The sequence below is a fragment of the Bombina bombina genome, chromosome 8, assembly GCF_027579735.1.
Source record: "Bombina bombina isolate aBomBom1 chromosome 8, aBomBom1.pri, whole genome shotgun sequence".
NCBI lineage: Eukaryota > Metazoa > Chordata > Amphibia > Anura > Bombinatoridae > Bombina > Bombina bombina.
Window position 1 is genome coordinate 50,595,226 of NC_069506.1, and position 17,170 is coordinate 50,612,395.

The 17,170-nt window shown below is 40.9% G+C and overlaps 1 protein-coding gene across 1 annotated transcript in view; it reads left to right on the top strand.

The window, feature by feature from the left end:
- The window catches only part of GNB1 (G protein subunit beta 1), a gene marked incomplete in the record, with an annotated part of 238,044 nt that overhangs the window by 84,766 nt on the left and 136,108 nt on the right, over positions 1 to 17,170 (top strand). The window contains 1 exon segment of the mRNA XM_053690362.1: positions 11,235 to 11,339. Within this exon segment, the coding sequence (XP_053546337.1) occupies positions 11,283 to 11,339 (57 nt within the window).

Below are 17,170 nucleotides of genomic sequence, written 5' to 3' on the forward strand. Positions count from 1 at the left end.
AATGCGGTTTCTTTGGGTACTAATGAACATACTTTTAGTTCATTATGGGTTAATGCTGAAATGGTGCCTCCTGCTATGAAATCATTTATCATCAAGGCTGCTGTTTCTGATTTTACCTTCTCAAGTGTTATGTGCCCTGATCAAGGGATACTGTGGTATCTTCAGATGGTGACGTTTTTATTCTTATGATGATTCCTCATCTGAAGTAGAAGCTGATATGTCCTTTTTTTTTGTTTAAATATTTGTTCTTTTAAAAGGAGGTCTTAGTCACTTTGGGGGTTAAAGATTCTACATCTTCTGATAAATCTTGTAATTGTTTAAATTCAGTTTTTAAAACTGTTTTTAATCTCTGAGGTTTTCCCTCTGCCTGATGCTGTCTAATATGAATTAGTCTAAGCTAGGTGTCTTTTAAATCCTTCTGCAAGGTTTAAAAAGTTATACCCTTTACCTGCTGCTTATCTAGAGTTATGAAAAACTGTTCCTGAAGTGGATGGGGCCATTTCCACTCTAGCTAAACGTACAATTATTCCTTTGGAAGACTGTACTTTAAGGACCCTTTAGACCAGGGCTCGACAAACCTGGGAGCCACTGGCTCCTAGACTTTTATCCCTCCTAACTTTTTGGGTTATTCTCCATATATCTATATAAAAATCCAACTGTCTGGCTCCTAAAATATATGCCTGGCTCCTAAATATTGTTACTGGCTCCTAATTTTTGAACATATTCATCAAGCACTGCTTCAGACAAGATGCTAGAATCCTTTCATAGAAGGGCCTTTCTACATACTGGTTATATGCTCGGGCCAGCTATTTCTATTGCTGATATAGCTGCTGCTTTTACTTACTGGCTGTCCAGTCTTCTGATGACCCTGTAAGTGCAAATCTGTTTGCTTCAATTTGTAAATTCTTTTATTTGTGATGCTGTGTTTAGATATGAAAATAAAAGCATGTCTAGCTATTCTTGTCAGGGGGGCTTTGTGGCTTAAATCCTGGAATGCTGATATGGTGTCTAAATCTAGTTTCTCTGTCTCTTCAAGGAAAGAAGTTTTTTTGTCAGATTTAGATTTGATGTCTATTATTTGGGGGGTAAAGGAGCTTTTCTTCCTCAAGACATGAAGTCTAAAGGAAAATCCAATGCTCCTCTGTTCAAAACGGACTTCTCTGTTCAAAAGCAAAGCTCCTCTGGTTCAGTCTGGTGGCCTAGTGCTAACTGGAACAAGTACAAACAGGGTAAGAATCTGTTCCTGCTTCTAAAACCGCATGAAGTTCCTGCTCCCGATCCAGTATTCCTGGTTAGGGGCAGATTAAACCTCATTCAGGAACTTTGTTTGTCCCAGATCCCTGGGTTCAGAATATAGTTTCTCAGGGATATCTAATTGTATTCAGAACAAGGCCTCCCCAGTGGAAGTCCAAAGAAGGAAGGCACTTTCCTACCAGTTTTGGATCTAAAGAGAATAAACAAGTTAAGGATTCCATCTTTCAAAATAAATACTATTAGGACTACTCTGCCTTTTGTTCAGCTAGGTCAGTTTATGTCCACAATAGATTTAAAGGATGCTTCCCTTCATATTCCAATTCACACAACTGGTTTGAGGTTTTCTTTTTTGGACAAACTTTGTTTGTTCCATTTGGTCTGGCTATAACTCCAATAATTACCAAGGTTCCGGGTGCCTTTTTGTCTGTAATAAGGACTCGGTTTATTGCAGTGTTTCCTTACCTGGACAATATCTTGGTACTAGCTCTGTCTTTTCCTTTAGCAGGAGGAGGCAAAGACACCCAGCCAAAGGCTTAAATACCTCCCCCACTTCCCTCATCCCTCAGTCATTATTTGCCTTTCGTCACAGGAGGTTGGCAGAGAAGTATTGGAAGATTACGGAGTATTCTCTTATGAAGGGTAGTACTCTTCGAGATGGGACAGGAGTTAAGTAGTCCTGTCAGCCTCTCAGTGAGTGCATGGATGAAAGTTAGAGTCCGGAGATGCAGGGAGAGTCTTTCTGCGAAACTATCCCGACTCATATTAACAGCTCCATAAGCAATCAACGTTGACGAGTTTCGCTGCCTGCTTTCTTCACTCAAGTCCATGTTAGAAGAGACGCTACTATCTGTCAAACTTGAAGGACCGTTTTACTGTTCCACGGCATAGATTCCGGTAAGATTGTTTCATTTTTCTTTCTCTGTGGGAATATAATGTAATGATAGAACACAGGGTCTCAGTGGGACTCCGTTATCTTTATGGAATCTATGGTTAATATCTCCTGAGGGGGGTTATTGAACAGTGGGAAACTTTAATCATGTATATGTTGTTCTGTCTGCTTATGTGTAGTGATGTTGGGCATATAGGTTTTTAGTGCTACGCCGTTCCTGATGGGACTGGCGTGCTTTTCTTTGGCCTGTGGGTTGCACCTTGTGACCGGGAATGGTAACGTTTTGTTTTCCATTTCCGTATTTTTGCCAGTGTCAGTGGAGAGGGTCTGTTCTCTACTTGTCTGAGTCATAGGAGGTGGTGAGTGCCCCAGCCATTGGGGGTGTGAGGTGCCAGTTTTTGTCCAAATTTGCCTGTTCAAGTTGAGGATTCTGATTTTTCTAAGGAGGATTTTCCAGATTCTGTTTCCTGCTTAGCTTGCACGGAGGCCCGGGTAATCTAGCCCAATCATTTGTTCCGTATGCCGTTATAGAGTGCTCTTTTCTCCCTCTGGGGAGAAATTAGAGACCAATGAGCCGTCTGCCTCTGAGGATTCTGTGTCCCGTGAGGTGCGTTCCCTGTTTGTTTTTTTCTGTTCCTACACAGGCAGTTGTCCCAAATGCCGTTACCCCTTCTCCAGAAGGAGGTTTCTTTCCACCACAGGTTGCTGTTCGGTTGTGCATAGCCATATTGGTGGCGTTGGCGCATTTACAGATTCTTGAGGGCCAGCGTAGAGCTTATCAGTGTCCTCTCTTTCTGGGGGCACCAGGTGAGACGGTCCTTTCCTCTGGGGGAGTGGTTCCTTCTGAGGCTTCAGGGGTACGGCTGTCTGGCGAAAAGCTCTAGACGAGTGGAGGAATGTGGATCATACTCATATTTGTCTTTGTATCTATTCCCAATTATGAGCTCTTGAGGAACCAGGTCTCTGTTAGTGTTTCTATTTCTTTTCTTGGCATTCACCTGCGGGTATGGCCTTACTACTTTTGATCCGGTTAGGATGTGTTTTTTATTTTCAGAGCTTGAGACTTGTACCTTTCCTTTACGGAAACTTTTTTTCTGGGATTTTGATACTAGCGATGTATGGTCGCAATGTTTGTTGCGTCCGGCGGATAAAAATGTTAAGTCAATGTTTGAGCCTTGTTTGACTGCTTATTCTACTAGGTCAGTTGTTACTACTTGGGCTGTCATGAATGAGACTTCAGTTGATCAAATTTGCAAGGCAGCTACTTTCTAATTTGCATACTTTTACAAAATGTTACCATTTTGTATGGAGCTTTTGCATGAAACCGCTTTTTGTTAGAAAGGTCCTTCAGACAGTTGTCTGATGGGTTATACCTGGGTTGTTGTTTTTTAAGTGCTTGAAAAAGGTGTTAAATCCTTCCCTTTGTTATTACTCATGGACTGCCACAGCTTGGGTATTGGTTCCCATGAGTAATGGATCCTGGACTCTCGCCACCTGTATGAAAGAAAACATAATTTCTGCTTACCTGATAAATTCACTTCTTTCATGGTGGTGAGTCCAAGAGCCCCCACCCTATGTTTTTGTTTTTCTTTAGGTATGTTTTCTTCATAAATGGAAAGAGTCCACAGCTGCATTCATTACTTTTTGGAATTTAGAACCTGGCCACCAGGAGGAGGCAGACACCCCAGCCAAAGGCTTAAATACTCCTCCCACTTCCCTCATCCCCCAGTCATTCCTTGCCTTTTGTCCCCGGAGGTTGGCAGAGAAGTGTCAGAAGTTTTTGATAGTCTTATGGAGGGTAGTACTCTTCAGCATGGGACTGGAGTTTTAAGTAGTCCTGTCAGCCTCTCAGTGAGATCATGGATCAGTTAGTCCGGAGATGCAGGGAGTGTCTTTCTGCAAAACCATCCCCACTCATATTAACAGCTCCACAAGCAAACAGCGTTGACTAGTTTTGTTGCCTGCTTTTTTCTCTCAAGTCCATGGCAGAGTCGACGCTACTATCTGTCACACTTGAAGGGCCGTGTTCCTGTTCCACGGCATAGATTCGGTAAGATAGTTTCATTTTACTTTCATCATAGATGTATTGTAATTTCAACTGTTTATCCGAGAGTGGCTACAACCTTTCAGGGATAACTTTACCATAGGGTCTCAGTGAGGCTCCTTTTTGTATCTAGGAATCAAGGGTTAATATCTCCTGAGGGGGATTATTGAACAGGGGGGGTTTATAATCATGTTTTAAGTGATTGTCTGCTACTGTGTAGTTTTGCTTCGGATCATGGCTATTTTGGAACTTAACGGCCTATGTCTAGTGACGCAGACTTTTCGGTCGGGCGTTCTTTTGCATGTCTGCACTGATTACATGTTTTCCTGACCACTTGGCGGTGGAAAAATCCTTGTCCGCTGGTGTTTGGTTCTCTGAAGGCAGCAGTGTCCCAGTTATGGAGGATTCTTGGAGACGGATGTCTCCAATTCAGTCTTTACTTGCAAAGAATATGAATTGCCCCGGGTGATACATGCCCATCAGTTATGTTCCGAATGCCGTTTTAGAGGGCTCTGTTCCTTTGGATCGAGGAATCTGGTGCCCACTGAGCCATCCGTCTCTGGGGATTCTATTTCTCACGAGACGAGTTCCCTACCATCAACTCTTACTACGCATGCAGGTAACCCAAACGCTAATTATCCTTTCTAGGGAGTGTGGCCTGTTCCCACCTGAGGTTACATGGAAAAGAGGTGCAGGGTAGCGCTAATGAAAGCACAGAGCTCAATTTGTATATGGTATATCTATACTAGTATGGTGATGTATAAAAAATATGTCTAAAAAAGATAACTATGTGAATCTTTAAAAATTTATTATACAATAATCGTATAATCATATAACAATAGTGCCGGCACTGATTAAAACAGTATAATAAAAGGACATAAACATAAAATACATAAACAATGGGTGTTGATTTCAAGTAATATTGGCAAAAAAAATGGCAAGAGAAAAAGTTAGCTTGCTAAGTATTTTGGCAGCCTAAACTTCAAATGTGTCCGTATTGGATAATTCACAAATGTTCTCATATAGGGCACATTAAATTACCGTCTCTGCTATGTGTGGAGTTGTCCGTTGTTTTTATTAAGTCCCGTGACTTTGTGCAGAGTGATTCTCCTGGTGTAAGTAGAGCAAGTATTAATGTAGAGAGCACGCTGGTAATTGTAATCCTTCAGTGCTTGCTGTGAGTGATCCTGTAGCGTCCTAGGGTAATGGCCACAGTGGCAGATGTAAGGGTAGGTCCTGGGACCGAAGGTATTAGCTGATTTCTGATGCTTTGTTTGACAGCTGTACCAAACGAGTCCTATTACCCTTACAGTATCAGAGTCGGGAGTGTGCTTCAAACCCCAGATGTATTGCGGTAATCATAAGCAAGCACTGAAGGATTACAATTACCAGCGTGCTCTCTACATTAATACTTGCTCTACTTACACCAGGAGAATCACTCTGCACAAAGTCACGGGACTTAATAAAAACAACGGACAACTCCACACATAGCAGAGACGGTAATTTAATGTGCCCTATATGAGAACATTTGTGAATTATCCAATACGGACACATTTGAAGTTTAGGCTGCCAAAATACTTAGCAAGCTAACTTTTTCTCTTGCCATTTTTTTTGCCAATATTACTTGAAATCAACACCCGTTGTTTATGTATTTTATGTTTATGTCCTTTTATTATACTGTTTTAATCAGTGCCGGCACTATTGTTATATGATTATACGATTATTGTATAATAAATTTTTAAAGATTCACATAGTTATTATCTTTTTTAGACATATATTTTTTATACATCACCATACTAGTATAGATATACCATATACAAATTGAGCTCTGTGCTTTCATTAGTGCTACCCTGCACCTCTTTTCCATGTTTTCTCACATTAGCGTTTTGGAGATTCGCTAATGTTCTGGGTCAGCTACAGAGCCTGAGAGTGTTAGTATCTTTCACATTTACTTTTGCAGTTTTTTCCTTTACCCACCTGAGGTTACGACACTGTTCCGCATGGCCTTATCTTTGGCGCTGGTGCAACTGCACCTCCTGGAAGTATGCTTACATTATAGTCCGTGTTTCGTTAACCGGGGCTCGCCAGGCGTAGGATCGCCTAGTCCAGTTAAGCCTTCCGGTGGAGTGACTGCCCCTGAGGCCTCAGGGGGTCAACCTTTTGGTGCCGGTGTTTCCTTTTGTCCTTGCGGAGGTATGTTGCTGCTTTCGTTATGGACTGGCGTGCCTTCGTGTCCTACTAAGGCACGTTTTTTGGCGTTGCTGGAGGATCCCACTCTTAATGGGTCTGGGGATTCTTCGACTGGCTTGCATATATAGTAGGGATGCACCAAAATTTCGGCAGCAGAAAGTTTCGGCCGAAAATTGCATTTTTGGCTATTTCGTTTTTCGTTTTTTTAGCCTGTTATTTTCGGTAAAATTATTGTGTAGCATGTTTCAAATTTGATGCTAGACTAGAGCTGCTGTTTGTTTGTTACTTGACTTACTGTTCTGCATATGAGTTTTCTAGGACTATACTTTATTTGGATAATTAGTAAAAAAAAAACTGTTAAATATGATTCTGTTACATAGAACTAAATGAAGAATAATACAGTATATTGATATTTATAATTGTTTTAAGTAGGGATGCACCAAAATTTTGGTTGCAGAAACATTTTGGCCGAAAATGGCATTGTTTGCCTGGTTTTTTTTTTTTTTCTTGGTAAAATTATTGTGTAGCATATTATTGTTTTAAGATATTTTTGTCCAATTTTAGTGTGTTACTTTCAATAAAAGTGTGGGTTTTTTTTATTGGCTCTAATTATGCAAAAAACTAAAAAAAAAATTTTTAAAAAATACATTTTTGGTATCTGTTTCGGTTTTCGGCCAAGTGCATCACGGATTTTCGGATTCGGTTTCGGTCCAGAATTTCCATTTCGGTGCATCACTAATATATAGACATAAGGGGATAAAGTAATCTTCTTATAGTCTTTATTTATGTATCCTTTTCCAATTCTCAGCTTGGAAGTCTTGGACCACTGTTGGGCTGGTCCTGTTGGGTCTGTCCATTCTTCCTGGGCAATAACGTACGGGTTGCCTTATCTTTTATTTTTATCTGGCGAGGATGATTTTTATTTGGTTTAAAGCTCATGTTGTGGTGTGAGGTTTCCTTCTGGAACTTTCCTCTCTGGAATTGATACTCATGATTTTGTTTGCTCTGTTTACACAGGTCTGTCTGACTGTTCTTTTATCCCTCCATCATCGGGGGAGACTCTGTGGCCTTGACAGTGCTGGGGCCCTTGGTTTCAGGCTGGTCCTCACTGGGTACAAATCCTTCTGTCTTTGAGGCCTAGTTCAGACACATGACACTTTTTCATGTCCTGTTGGTCCGTTAATGGCGCCCAGTGATCACAATATGATTGTGTAATTGTCTTGTTTTCCAAGCTTCAACTAGCATCCTGAGAGGACTTGAGGGTCCGTGGTTGCTTAGGGGCATGGGGGATTGGTTCAGTCCTCATTCGCCTTTCAATCTAGTGGGCCGGGACTCCATTGAGATCCGCGGTGACATTCTCAGTCATTTCCGAATTCTTCAGGAACTAGTGTTCCTTCAGTTGTGGGTTGGAGGCTTGGAGGATTTAGGTCCTTCATACCGCCGTTCTTACGGTTTTGCCTTTCATGGTCTCTTTGGAAGTGTCCTTTTTAGAGGTTCTCTTCCTTTGGGTCAAGACTTTCTGGACTTCGTCTGATTTTTGTGACGGCTTTGGCCGCTTAATTAGGAAGTGAAGGCCGTGAGGCTCTGTCTTCCTTCGGGAGTTAATCGTCTCCATATCATGGGCGATAGGTGTCTCTCTTTCCAAGCTCTTTGCTTAGGGGACGTTTTTCTGCCTGTGTTTGGGATGCTTTGCATTCTTCTCCCTTGGTTGTGGTCCTCTGGAAAGTTAATCTGAAAGGATTATGGAGACAAGCCTTTGTTTTACTCTTTCGGGTGAGACTGTTCTCGTTTTCATTTCCTTTGGGGCCCTTTAGCTCTAGAGAAATTCCGTGACTTTGTTGTGGCCTAGTAGCTTGGTGGGGGGGGGTGTTGACCTCCGGCTGAGGGTGTTCTCTTCCCTTTGGGCTGGGAATTCGAGTGAGTCCTGTACTCGTTCTCTGGGTTTCCCGGTTCTCATTCCCTGTTTGGTCTGATTGCTTTAGACGGGGGTATCTTGTGTTCCCTGAGGGTGTCATTTGTTCTAGGTCGATTCTGGGTCCCAGGTCTGGAGTTCTTGTCTTGGATCCTTCTTGGATGTCTGGAGACTTATGATCCGATGGACTGGACAACTCAGTTTTTTTTTTTTAGGGACCCTATGTTGCGACATAGGGGCTAGCTCATTGGGCTTGCAAGTAGGTAGGCCAGAGTTCTCATCCACCTTCGGGTACTGGTTATAAACTTTAAGGCCTGACTTGTCCTTTGGACGGCGTGTGCTCCTCAACGGGGAGTTTTTTTCTCTGTTGGGTCAACAATGTTTTGTTCAGACTATGGCTTCATGTCTTTTGGACGTGTACGCCGTTATCTGTGCCCTTCCTTTTGGAGGGGATAGTTTATCTTCCTTATGAGTTGGAGGGTCCTTGTCCTGCCCTGTGTGTAGGAGGTTGGTTCAGGGGGATTATTTCTGTAAGCGGCAATATCTGCATCTCTGTGGGCTCTGTTCCACCTGCTGGAAATTGGTCTCTCTACATAGAGACTCTCTAAGAGGTTCTCCTATGGATCTATTGCACTCCTTGGAAGTGCCTTATTTTGGAGGAGCGGATTGGCTTGGCACCCGAGCTCGGTTGGGGTGGGTGAGTCCACCCTTTTTTCTTCCATTCCCTGTGGGCTTGTGGTTGGGGTCTTCTGTCCCCCTGTCTATCAGACACATCTATCGCTTGGTCTGGTGTTAAAGCAGGATCTGAGATCTGTTGCTCTACTATTTCATCCTCTGAGCATTCGAGGTACAGTTAGCCTTTTTGAGGTTTCTCCTTTCTCCACATTCAAGATTTGTGGGAAGGACTGGCGGCTCTTAGCCTGCGACGTTATCCGTAGGTTAGTGGATACTTAGCATTCTGAAGGATCCTATCTTCAGCTGCTTCTACTTGCTCTGCAAGTTATTTAAGTTTGAGTCATTTTTAGATGACTGCAGTGAGCACTGTTTTTGCTTCAGGTGTTGTTCGTCAGACCTATCTGAGCTTGCTGCGCGAGTTTTCGTTCTGAATATTTCGGTATTCTGATATACTTTTTTGCGACTTGGGCACCTTCGTCTTCAGTTGCTTTCTAGAGTGAAACAGGGAGAGGATCTCTCAACCCCAGACTCCCAGCCTTATCCCGTGGTTTGTTTTTCTGGGGTCTGGGCGTTGCCTCCCCTTGTTTCTATGAGACTGGTTGGGTCTCTGTTAGCCTGACCCGATTTGTCTGGTTTTTACTCTGTTTTTATTTAGGACTTGCTGTGCCCTTTGGTTTTTTTTCTGGAGTTCCTTATGCTAGCTGGAAGCTAGCTCAGCATACTAATTCACTGTGGCTACTCTGCCGAGGGTTGCAAGTTCGATCCCCGGCAAGGTCTACTCAGCCTTTCCTCCTTTCGAGGTTCATAAAATAAGCAGCGCCTTGAGTCCCTTAAGAGGGATTAGCCGTGCTTTACAAGTACAATCATGTTTTTTCTCTGTGCCTTTTTCTTCTTTGTGGAAGTATATAGTAGTTTGTTCCCTTTCTTTAGTAAGGGGTGTGTTTGGAGACAGACTGCTGTGGACGGTGTCTCTTGGAGGCTCTTGACTCAGTCGAGTCTAGTTCCTGCAGTCTCTAGCAAGGCTGCGGGTAAGTGTCCTTGGGCCTTTTCCTTTCAAGTTCATGGCTTCAGACGAAGCTGGATTTTGTTGGGTAGGGGTTTTCAGGCCAGGTGCCCTCAGAATGGGCCGCCTCTTGTACGCTCCCGTTTTTGCATTCAGTGTCCTCTATAGCTTGGGTATTGTTTTCCAAAAGTAATGAATGCAGCTGTGGACTTTCCATTTATGAAGAAAAACATAAATTATGTTTACCTGATCATTTTCTTTTCTTCAGATGGAGAGAGTCCACAGCTCCCCGCTCGTATTTTTTCTGTGGGGCGTCTGTTATTTTTGTTCTTCTGGCACCTTTTCATCCTGATGTTTCTTCTACTGTTCCTTGTTCCTCGGGATGAGGGAATTAGGGGAGTATTTAAGCCTTTGACGGGGGTGTCTTTGCCTCCTCCTGGTGCCCAGGTTCTGAATTCCCAAAAGTAATGAATGCAGCTGTGGACTGTTTCCATCTGAAGAAAAGAAAATCATCAGGTGAGCATAATTTTTATTTTTTAGTTGCTTTGCTATACGTTAGACTGAGGTATAAGGGAGGGTAGGAGTTTAATAGAATTCTTGTGGTCTGGGAATCTTGGACTCCTAGTGGTAGAGAAGAGTAATTCCCATGAGTAACGGATTGTGGACTCTCACCACCATGAAAGAAATTAATTTATCTGCTTGTGCGGTCGCTTTTACTTTCACCTTGTAATACGCACACAAGTTAAAGCTGGCGTGATATTTCAATATTGAGTGCGCTCTAACTTTAGCACACCACTTGTAATCTATCCCTCAGTCGGGAGTGCAAACTGCAAAGGGAACAAACCGCTGTATTGAACTTTTTTTTTTTTTTAATCCAAAATGCATGTTTAAAAAAAAAATCAATAAAATTGTAATATTTCCTCAAAACATTTTTTCCAATATTGCACAGCCTCAATAAATAGTTTGTGGGTTTGTTTTTTTGCTTGAAAGTGGGGTTTGAAGACAATGTAAAACTTTTGCCTTTTGTTAAGAAGTATCAATGAGCAATATACTTTAGAGCTCTGACTTCCATAATTTATAACATTCTGAGACACTGAGCATTCAGTAAGATGAATAGTGGAGTTTCAAAACAAAATAGATGAATGGCAATGGTCTTCTGGTTTGCAAAGTTCACATTTTTGTTGGTCAAAGATCAAAATAGTTTTGTGGTGATTTAACTCTTCTAATGGAATTTTTCAGCATCATTTTTGTTTTCTTGTTTTTACAGATTTGAGTGCTGGTGGTGGTAGTAAATCTCCATTTTCTTTGAAGAAAAATGAGTGAACTCGATCAGCTACGCCAGGAGGCAGAACAGCTCAAAAACCAAATCAGAGTATGTTAACGAAAAAGAAAAACGTGTTATATTTGCCACTTTAAACTATTCATTTATATATTTGAATGTGTTTTTCCCTCATTGCATTAAAAAGCTAGATTAAAGGGACATGAAACCTCAAACAAATTTCTTATTAACCCCTATTATCAAATTTGCGTCATTCTCTAGGTATCCTTTGTTGAAGGAGCAGCAATGCATACGGCAAGCTAGCTCTTAGTAATGCATGCTGCCCCTGAGGCCTACCTAGGTATGCTTTTCAACAAAGGCCACAGAGCGCAAAGCAAATTCTATAATAAAAGTACATTGAAAAGTTTTTTGGGTTTTTTTTCTTCTAAATTACATGCTCTATATAAATCGTGGGGGGGGGGGGGGGGGAATTTATTTTTTTTATTTTTTTTGTATTGATACTTATCGTAAAATTATATTGGAAAGTTGTATAATTAAATGTCCTATCTTTTAAAATACAGGATAATGGGTAAACTATATTGCTAAGTTTTTTTTAATATGTGTAATTATTCTTATATTAGCCTTTGTGTGACTTTATGGAGCATGTTGTTTTTTTAGGTGCAAGATAAATATTGAAGGCTTTTCTTGACTTTGTAAATTTCAGATTTTGAGCATACTTTAAAACGATAACATCCTTGGAAAAGGTTTTGTCTCTGAAATATATATGTACATCTGCATCTAGGTTTTTCTCACTGTCAACCAATAATCATCTGAAGTTTAAAAAAAATAAAGTTGAATCTAATTTAAAGGGGCAACACTGAACCCAAATTTTTTTCTTTCGTGATTCAGATAGAGCATGCAATTTTAAGCAACTTTCTAATTTACTCTTATCAATTTTTCTTCGTTCTCTTGCTATATTTGAAAAAGAAGGCATCTAAGCTTTTTTTTTCAGAACTCTGGACAGCACTTTTTTTATTGGTGGATGAATGTATCCACCAATCAGCAAGGACAAGCCAGGTTGTTCACCAAAAATGGGCCGACATCGAAACTTATTCTTGCATTTCAAATAAAGATACCAAGAGAATGAAGAAAATTTGATAATAGGAGTAAATTAGAAAGTTGTCATTGCCCTGCTTCATTTTGAAGCAGGGCAAGTTTTCTGTGTCTTTTTGGGGGTTTGGCCGTAGTCCACGTTCTCTTCAGTGGGGCAGTGGTGGCTTTTAAGCATCTGGGAACTTGTGGGGTATAATCCTCACTGCGCCTCCCAATTTGTTGTTGCTGCCCTGTCTTTGGAAGCCTGTTTATGTTTAATCAGCCTTCCTTTTTTCCACAGGTCCATGAGTGGGTGGAGGTCTCTCAAACCGGGTGTGCTGCCCTGCTGCCGGGCAGATGTAATTTCAGGTACGTGCCTTATTTTAATTTCTGGGAGATTCAGGAATTAGGCACTTGTTCTTATATGGAATCCTATTGTATGTTAATAGGATAGTTGGCAGTATATGGATGCAGGCACTGGGGACTTAGGAGACTGTGGCTCAGTTTTTTATTCTGTAAGGGCTAAGGCTGCTGGTGGAAATAAAGTGTATTTAGACAGCATGTGTTTTAGTCATATGTATTTTTGGCAGCGTGTGTTGACCGTTTGTGCTGCTTTGAGAGGGTAGTCCCAGTTGCCAGCTTGTTTGTAATGGCGGCTGGGTTTGTTTCTAGTTTAGGGAGACGCCCACGACTAGGGCAGGATTTTGCTGTGGCGGAAAGTAGTTTGCGTGCCTTTTTGGTTTCTTTTCAGTTGGAGTTCTAGATCGGCTCATGGTCACAGTGCTGAGCTCGCTTGTGTCTGGGAGTCCGTTAAATTTTTCTCTCCGGTCGGCAAGGCAGGTAGGCAACGCAGCAAGGAGTGCTGAGGTAAGGGGTTGCCTGAGATTGTTATAAAACTATTGCAGTTTTGTTTTGACTACTGCATTTATAGTTTAAAGGAGCAGTAACATTTTTTTGGCAAGTATTACTGCTGTTATAGAGTTTTTTTTTTGTTTGAGATTTGCAAGAGCAGTAACTTGAGTTCAATTGCTGCTGTTGAAAATTTTAAATTGCTTTTTAAAATTTAAAGTGACAGTAAAGTTTTTTTTGAGTGTGCAAATTAAAAGCAGTTTTTTTTTTTTGGTGAGTTTTTGGTTGAAGATGGACCAAGAGGCCCTGAAAAACGTTACATGTAGCCTGTGTTTTGGTTCCAATGTGGAACCACCAGTCCCTTTTTGTCCCTCTTGTATTGATAGAGCTTTACATTACAGGGATAGACTTTTTTATTCTGAGCCGCCATTAGCTAAGATGGATGCTGTTCAGGTGTCTCCTGTTCAAGAGATGCCTCTTCTTTCTCCTCAAGTGTCCCAAACTTTGTTGTCTGCACAGGCAGTGCCCTATGCTTCATCTCATACTCCGGTTGGGGTTACGTTGCAAGATATTGCTACCCAGATATCTTCTGCGGTAATGGATGCGCTTTCGGCTTTTCCTGTATTACAGGGACAGCGCAAGAGGAAATTTAAGGAGGCAGTAAATAGGGTTTCTGATTCAGTTGCGTCTGTTCCAAAGGTTTTCCTCTCAGTTGTCTGAGGAAGATTCTTTGGTTGCATCTGAGGGTGAAGTTTCAGATTCCGATAGTGTTAATCCTTCTGATGCTGAGGTTGTATCCTTCAGGTTTAATTATTTCATTCAGATTGGGAAACTTTAAAAATTGTATTCTGTTATTTCTATTATCAAAAATGTTTAATTTCCATGTTATTCTTTGAGATACCTAGGTAGGTAGCGTGCACGTGACAGAAGCACTACAGGACAGGAAATATTGCTGCCATCTAGTGCTGCCTGGTTTGCAAGGAAAGCGGGACAGCTCTGGGTTAAGGAAAAATGCTGAGCCGCCTCACGCTTTATTAGCCGTATCTGATATGCCCTCACAATGCTCTGAAGGGGCGTGGGATTTGTTATCTGAGGGAGAAATTTCTGATTCAGGAAAGACTCTCCCTCAGACAGATTCTGACGGCCTTTAAATTTAAGCTTGAACACCTCCGCTTATTGCTTAGGGAGGTATTAGCAACTCTAGATGATTGTGACCCTATAGTGGTCCCAGAGAAATTGTGTAAAATGGTTCGATACTTAGAGGTTCTTGTTTACACTGATGGTTTTTCCAGTCCCTAAGAGGATTGTGGATATTATTGCTAAGGAGTGGGATAGACCAGGTATTCCGTTCACTCCCCCCTCCTGTTTTTAAGAAAGTGTTTCCCATATCTGACACCATAAGGGACTCATGGCAGACAGTTCCTAAGGTGGAGGGAGCTATTTCTACTCTGTCTAAGCGTACAACTATACCTATTGAGGACAGTTGTGCTTTCAAAGATCCTATGGATAAAAAAATTAGAGGGTCTACTGAAGAAAATTTTTGTTCATCAAGGTTTTTTTCTCCAACCTATTGCATGCATTGTTCCTGTAACAACTGCAGCTGCTTTCTGGTTTGAGGCTCTAGAAGAGGCTCTTCAAATGGAGACTCCATTAGAGGAAATTATGGACAACATTAAGGTCCTTAAGTTGGCTAATTCTTTTTTTACAGATGCCGCTTTTCAACTGGCTAAATTAGTGGCAAAGAATTCAGGTTTTGCCATTTTAGCACACAGGGCGTTATGGCTTAAGTCCTGGTCTGCTGATGTGTCATCTAAGTCTAAACTTTTGAACATTCCTTTTAAGGGTAAGACCCTATTCGGTCCTGAACTGAAAGAGATTATTTCAGACATCACTGGAGGGAAAGGTCATGCCCTCCCTCAGGATAGATCAAATAAGATGAGGACCAAACAAAATAATTTTCGTTCCTTTCGGAACTTTAAGAGTGGTCTCGCTTCAGCTTCCTCTGCTACAAAGCAAGAGGGGAGCTACTGAGCATGTGCAAGAATTTACAGAATATACATATGCCTTTGAGATTGGCTGATGACTGTCACATGATACTGGATTGGAAATAGACATAACTGAAATTTGTCAGAAAAAAAAGCTACTATTTGAACTTCAGACTAAGTGCTATTACATTGTCTTTATCATGCATTTGTTTGTTATGCAAATCTACTGTATGTACCTTTAAGGGGTTAAAAATAAGCTCTTTATATTATTCAGAACATCACTCTGTGCTGACCCCAGAAATGGAAACTACAGTAATAAAAAATTCAGTTCCATTCATCTTGTCTCACCCTAATATTTGCAGTGCCAAGGCTGTAACATAAAAGTGGGTGCATATTTCCTGCATGCTTTGATATGATGCAGTAAGATATTTGTTCAAAACCTAGTTGCCAGTCGAAAAAAATGTATGAGCCTGTGCATTTGTAGGTTCTGAAGCTTGGTGGAGATGAGGAAGCTGTTTGATGAAAGGCAATCTATTATGCAATATTGTGTTTGTTTTTTATGCCCCCACCCTACTCATACCTTTATAATTTAACACTAAAATTATGGGTTTTTTTAATTTTGAGACTTTGGCAGCATCTTATCACCTTTGCTGAGATCAATTGGGGATGGCTTTACAATAAAATTAGCATTTTTTACATTGTTTGTAAGCCTAACAGTGTCAAGTTTGTTTCATACTTAAAGGTACAGTCTAGTTAAAGATTCAGATAGGGCATACAATTTTTAAAAAATTAGCAATTTACTTTAGCATGAACCTGAGAAGAAAAATTAAAACTTGATCAAACCGTTATTTAGATTCTCATTGAGTGACATGCGATTTACAAAGAATATAAACAATAAGTCATACGTTTAAACATTGACTTGTAATTTCCACATAAAATGCATCTCTTAAAGGGACAGTGTAGTCAAAATTAAACTTTCATGATTCAGATAGGGCATGCAATTTTAAGCAACGTTTTAATTTTACTATTATCACATTTTCTTTGTTCTCTTGGTATTTGTTGGAAGCTAAACCTAGGTAGGCTCATATGCTAATTTCTAAGCCCTTGAAGGCTGCCTCTTATCTCAGTGAATTGTGACAGTTTCTCGCAGCTAGACAGCACTAGTACATGTGTGCCCTATAGATAAAATTTTGCTCACTCTTGTGGAGTTGAGTCTGCACTGATTGGCTAAAATGCAAGTCTGTAAACAGAACTGAGATAAGTTGGCAGTCTGCAGAGTCTTAGATACAAGGTAATCCTAGAGGTAAAAAGTATATTAATATAACTGTTGGTTATGCAAAACTGGGGAATGGTTAATACAGGGATTTCTTTTTCAACAATACAAATTCTGGAGTAGACTGTTCCTTTAAAAATATGCTGATACTGATCTAAAAATCCAGTATAAAACCTTTTTAAAAACTTGCATAGAGGCTCCCATTTCTTTCATGTAATTGGCAAGAGTCCATGAGCTAGTTACGTAGTCGTATGCGATATACAATCCTACCAGGAGGGGCAAAGTTTCCCAAACCTCAAAATGCCTATAAATACACCCCTCACCACACCCACAGTTCAGTTTTACAAACTTTGCCTCCTATGGAGGTGGTGAAGTAAGTTTGTGCTAAGATTTCTACGTTGACATGCGCTTCTCAGCATTGTTGAAGCCCTATTCCTCTGAGTACAGCGAATGTCAGAGGGATGTGAAGGGAGCATCACCTATTGAATGCAATGGTTTTCCTCACGGGAGATCTATTTCATAGGTTCTCTGCTATCGGTCGTAGAGATTCATCTCCTACCTCCCTTTTCGGATCGACGATATACTCTCATATACCATTACCTCTACTGATAACTGTTTCAGTACTGGTTTGGCTATCTGCTATATGTGGATAGGTGTCTTCAAGTAAGTATGTTTTCATTACTTAAGACCTCTCAGCTATGGTTTGGCACTTTATGTATTTATATAAAGTTTTAGATATATGTATT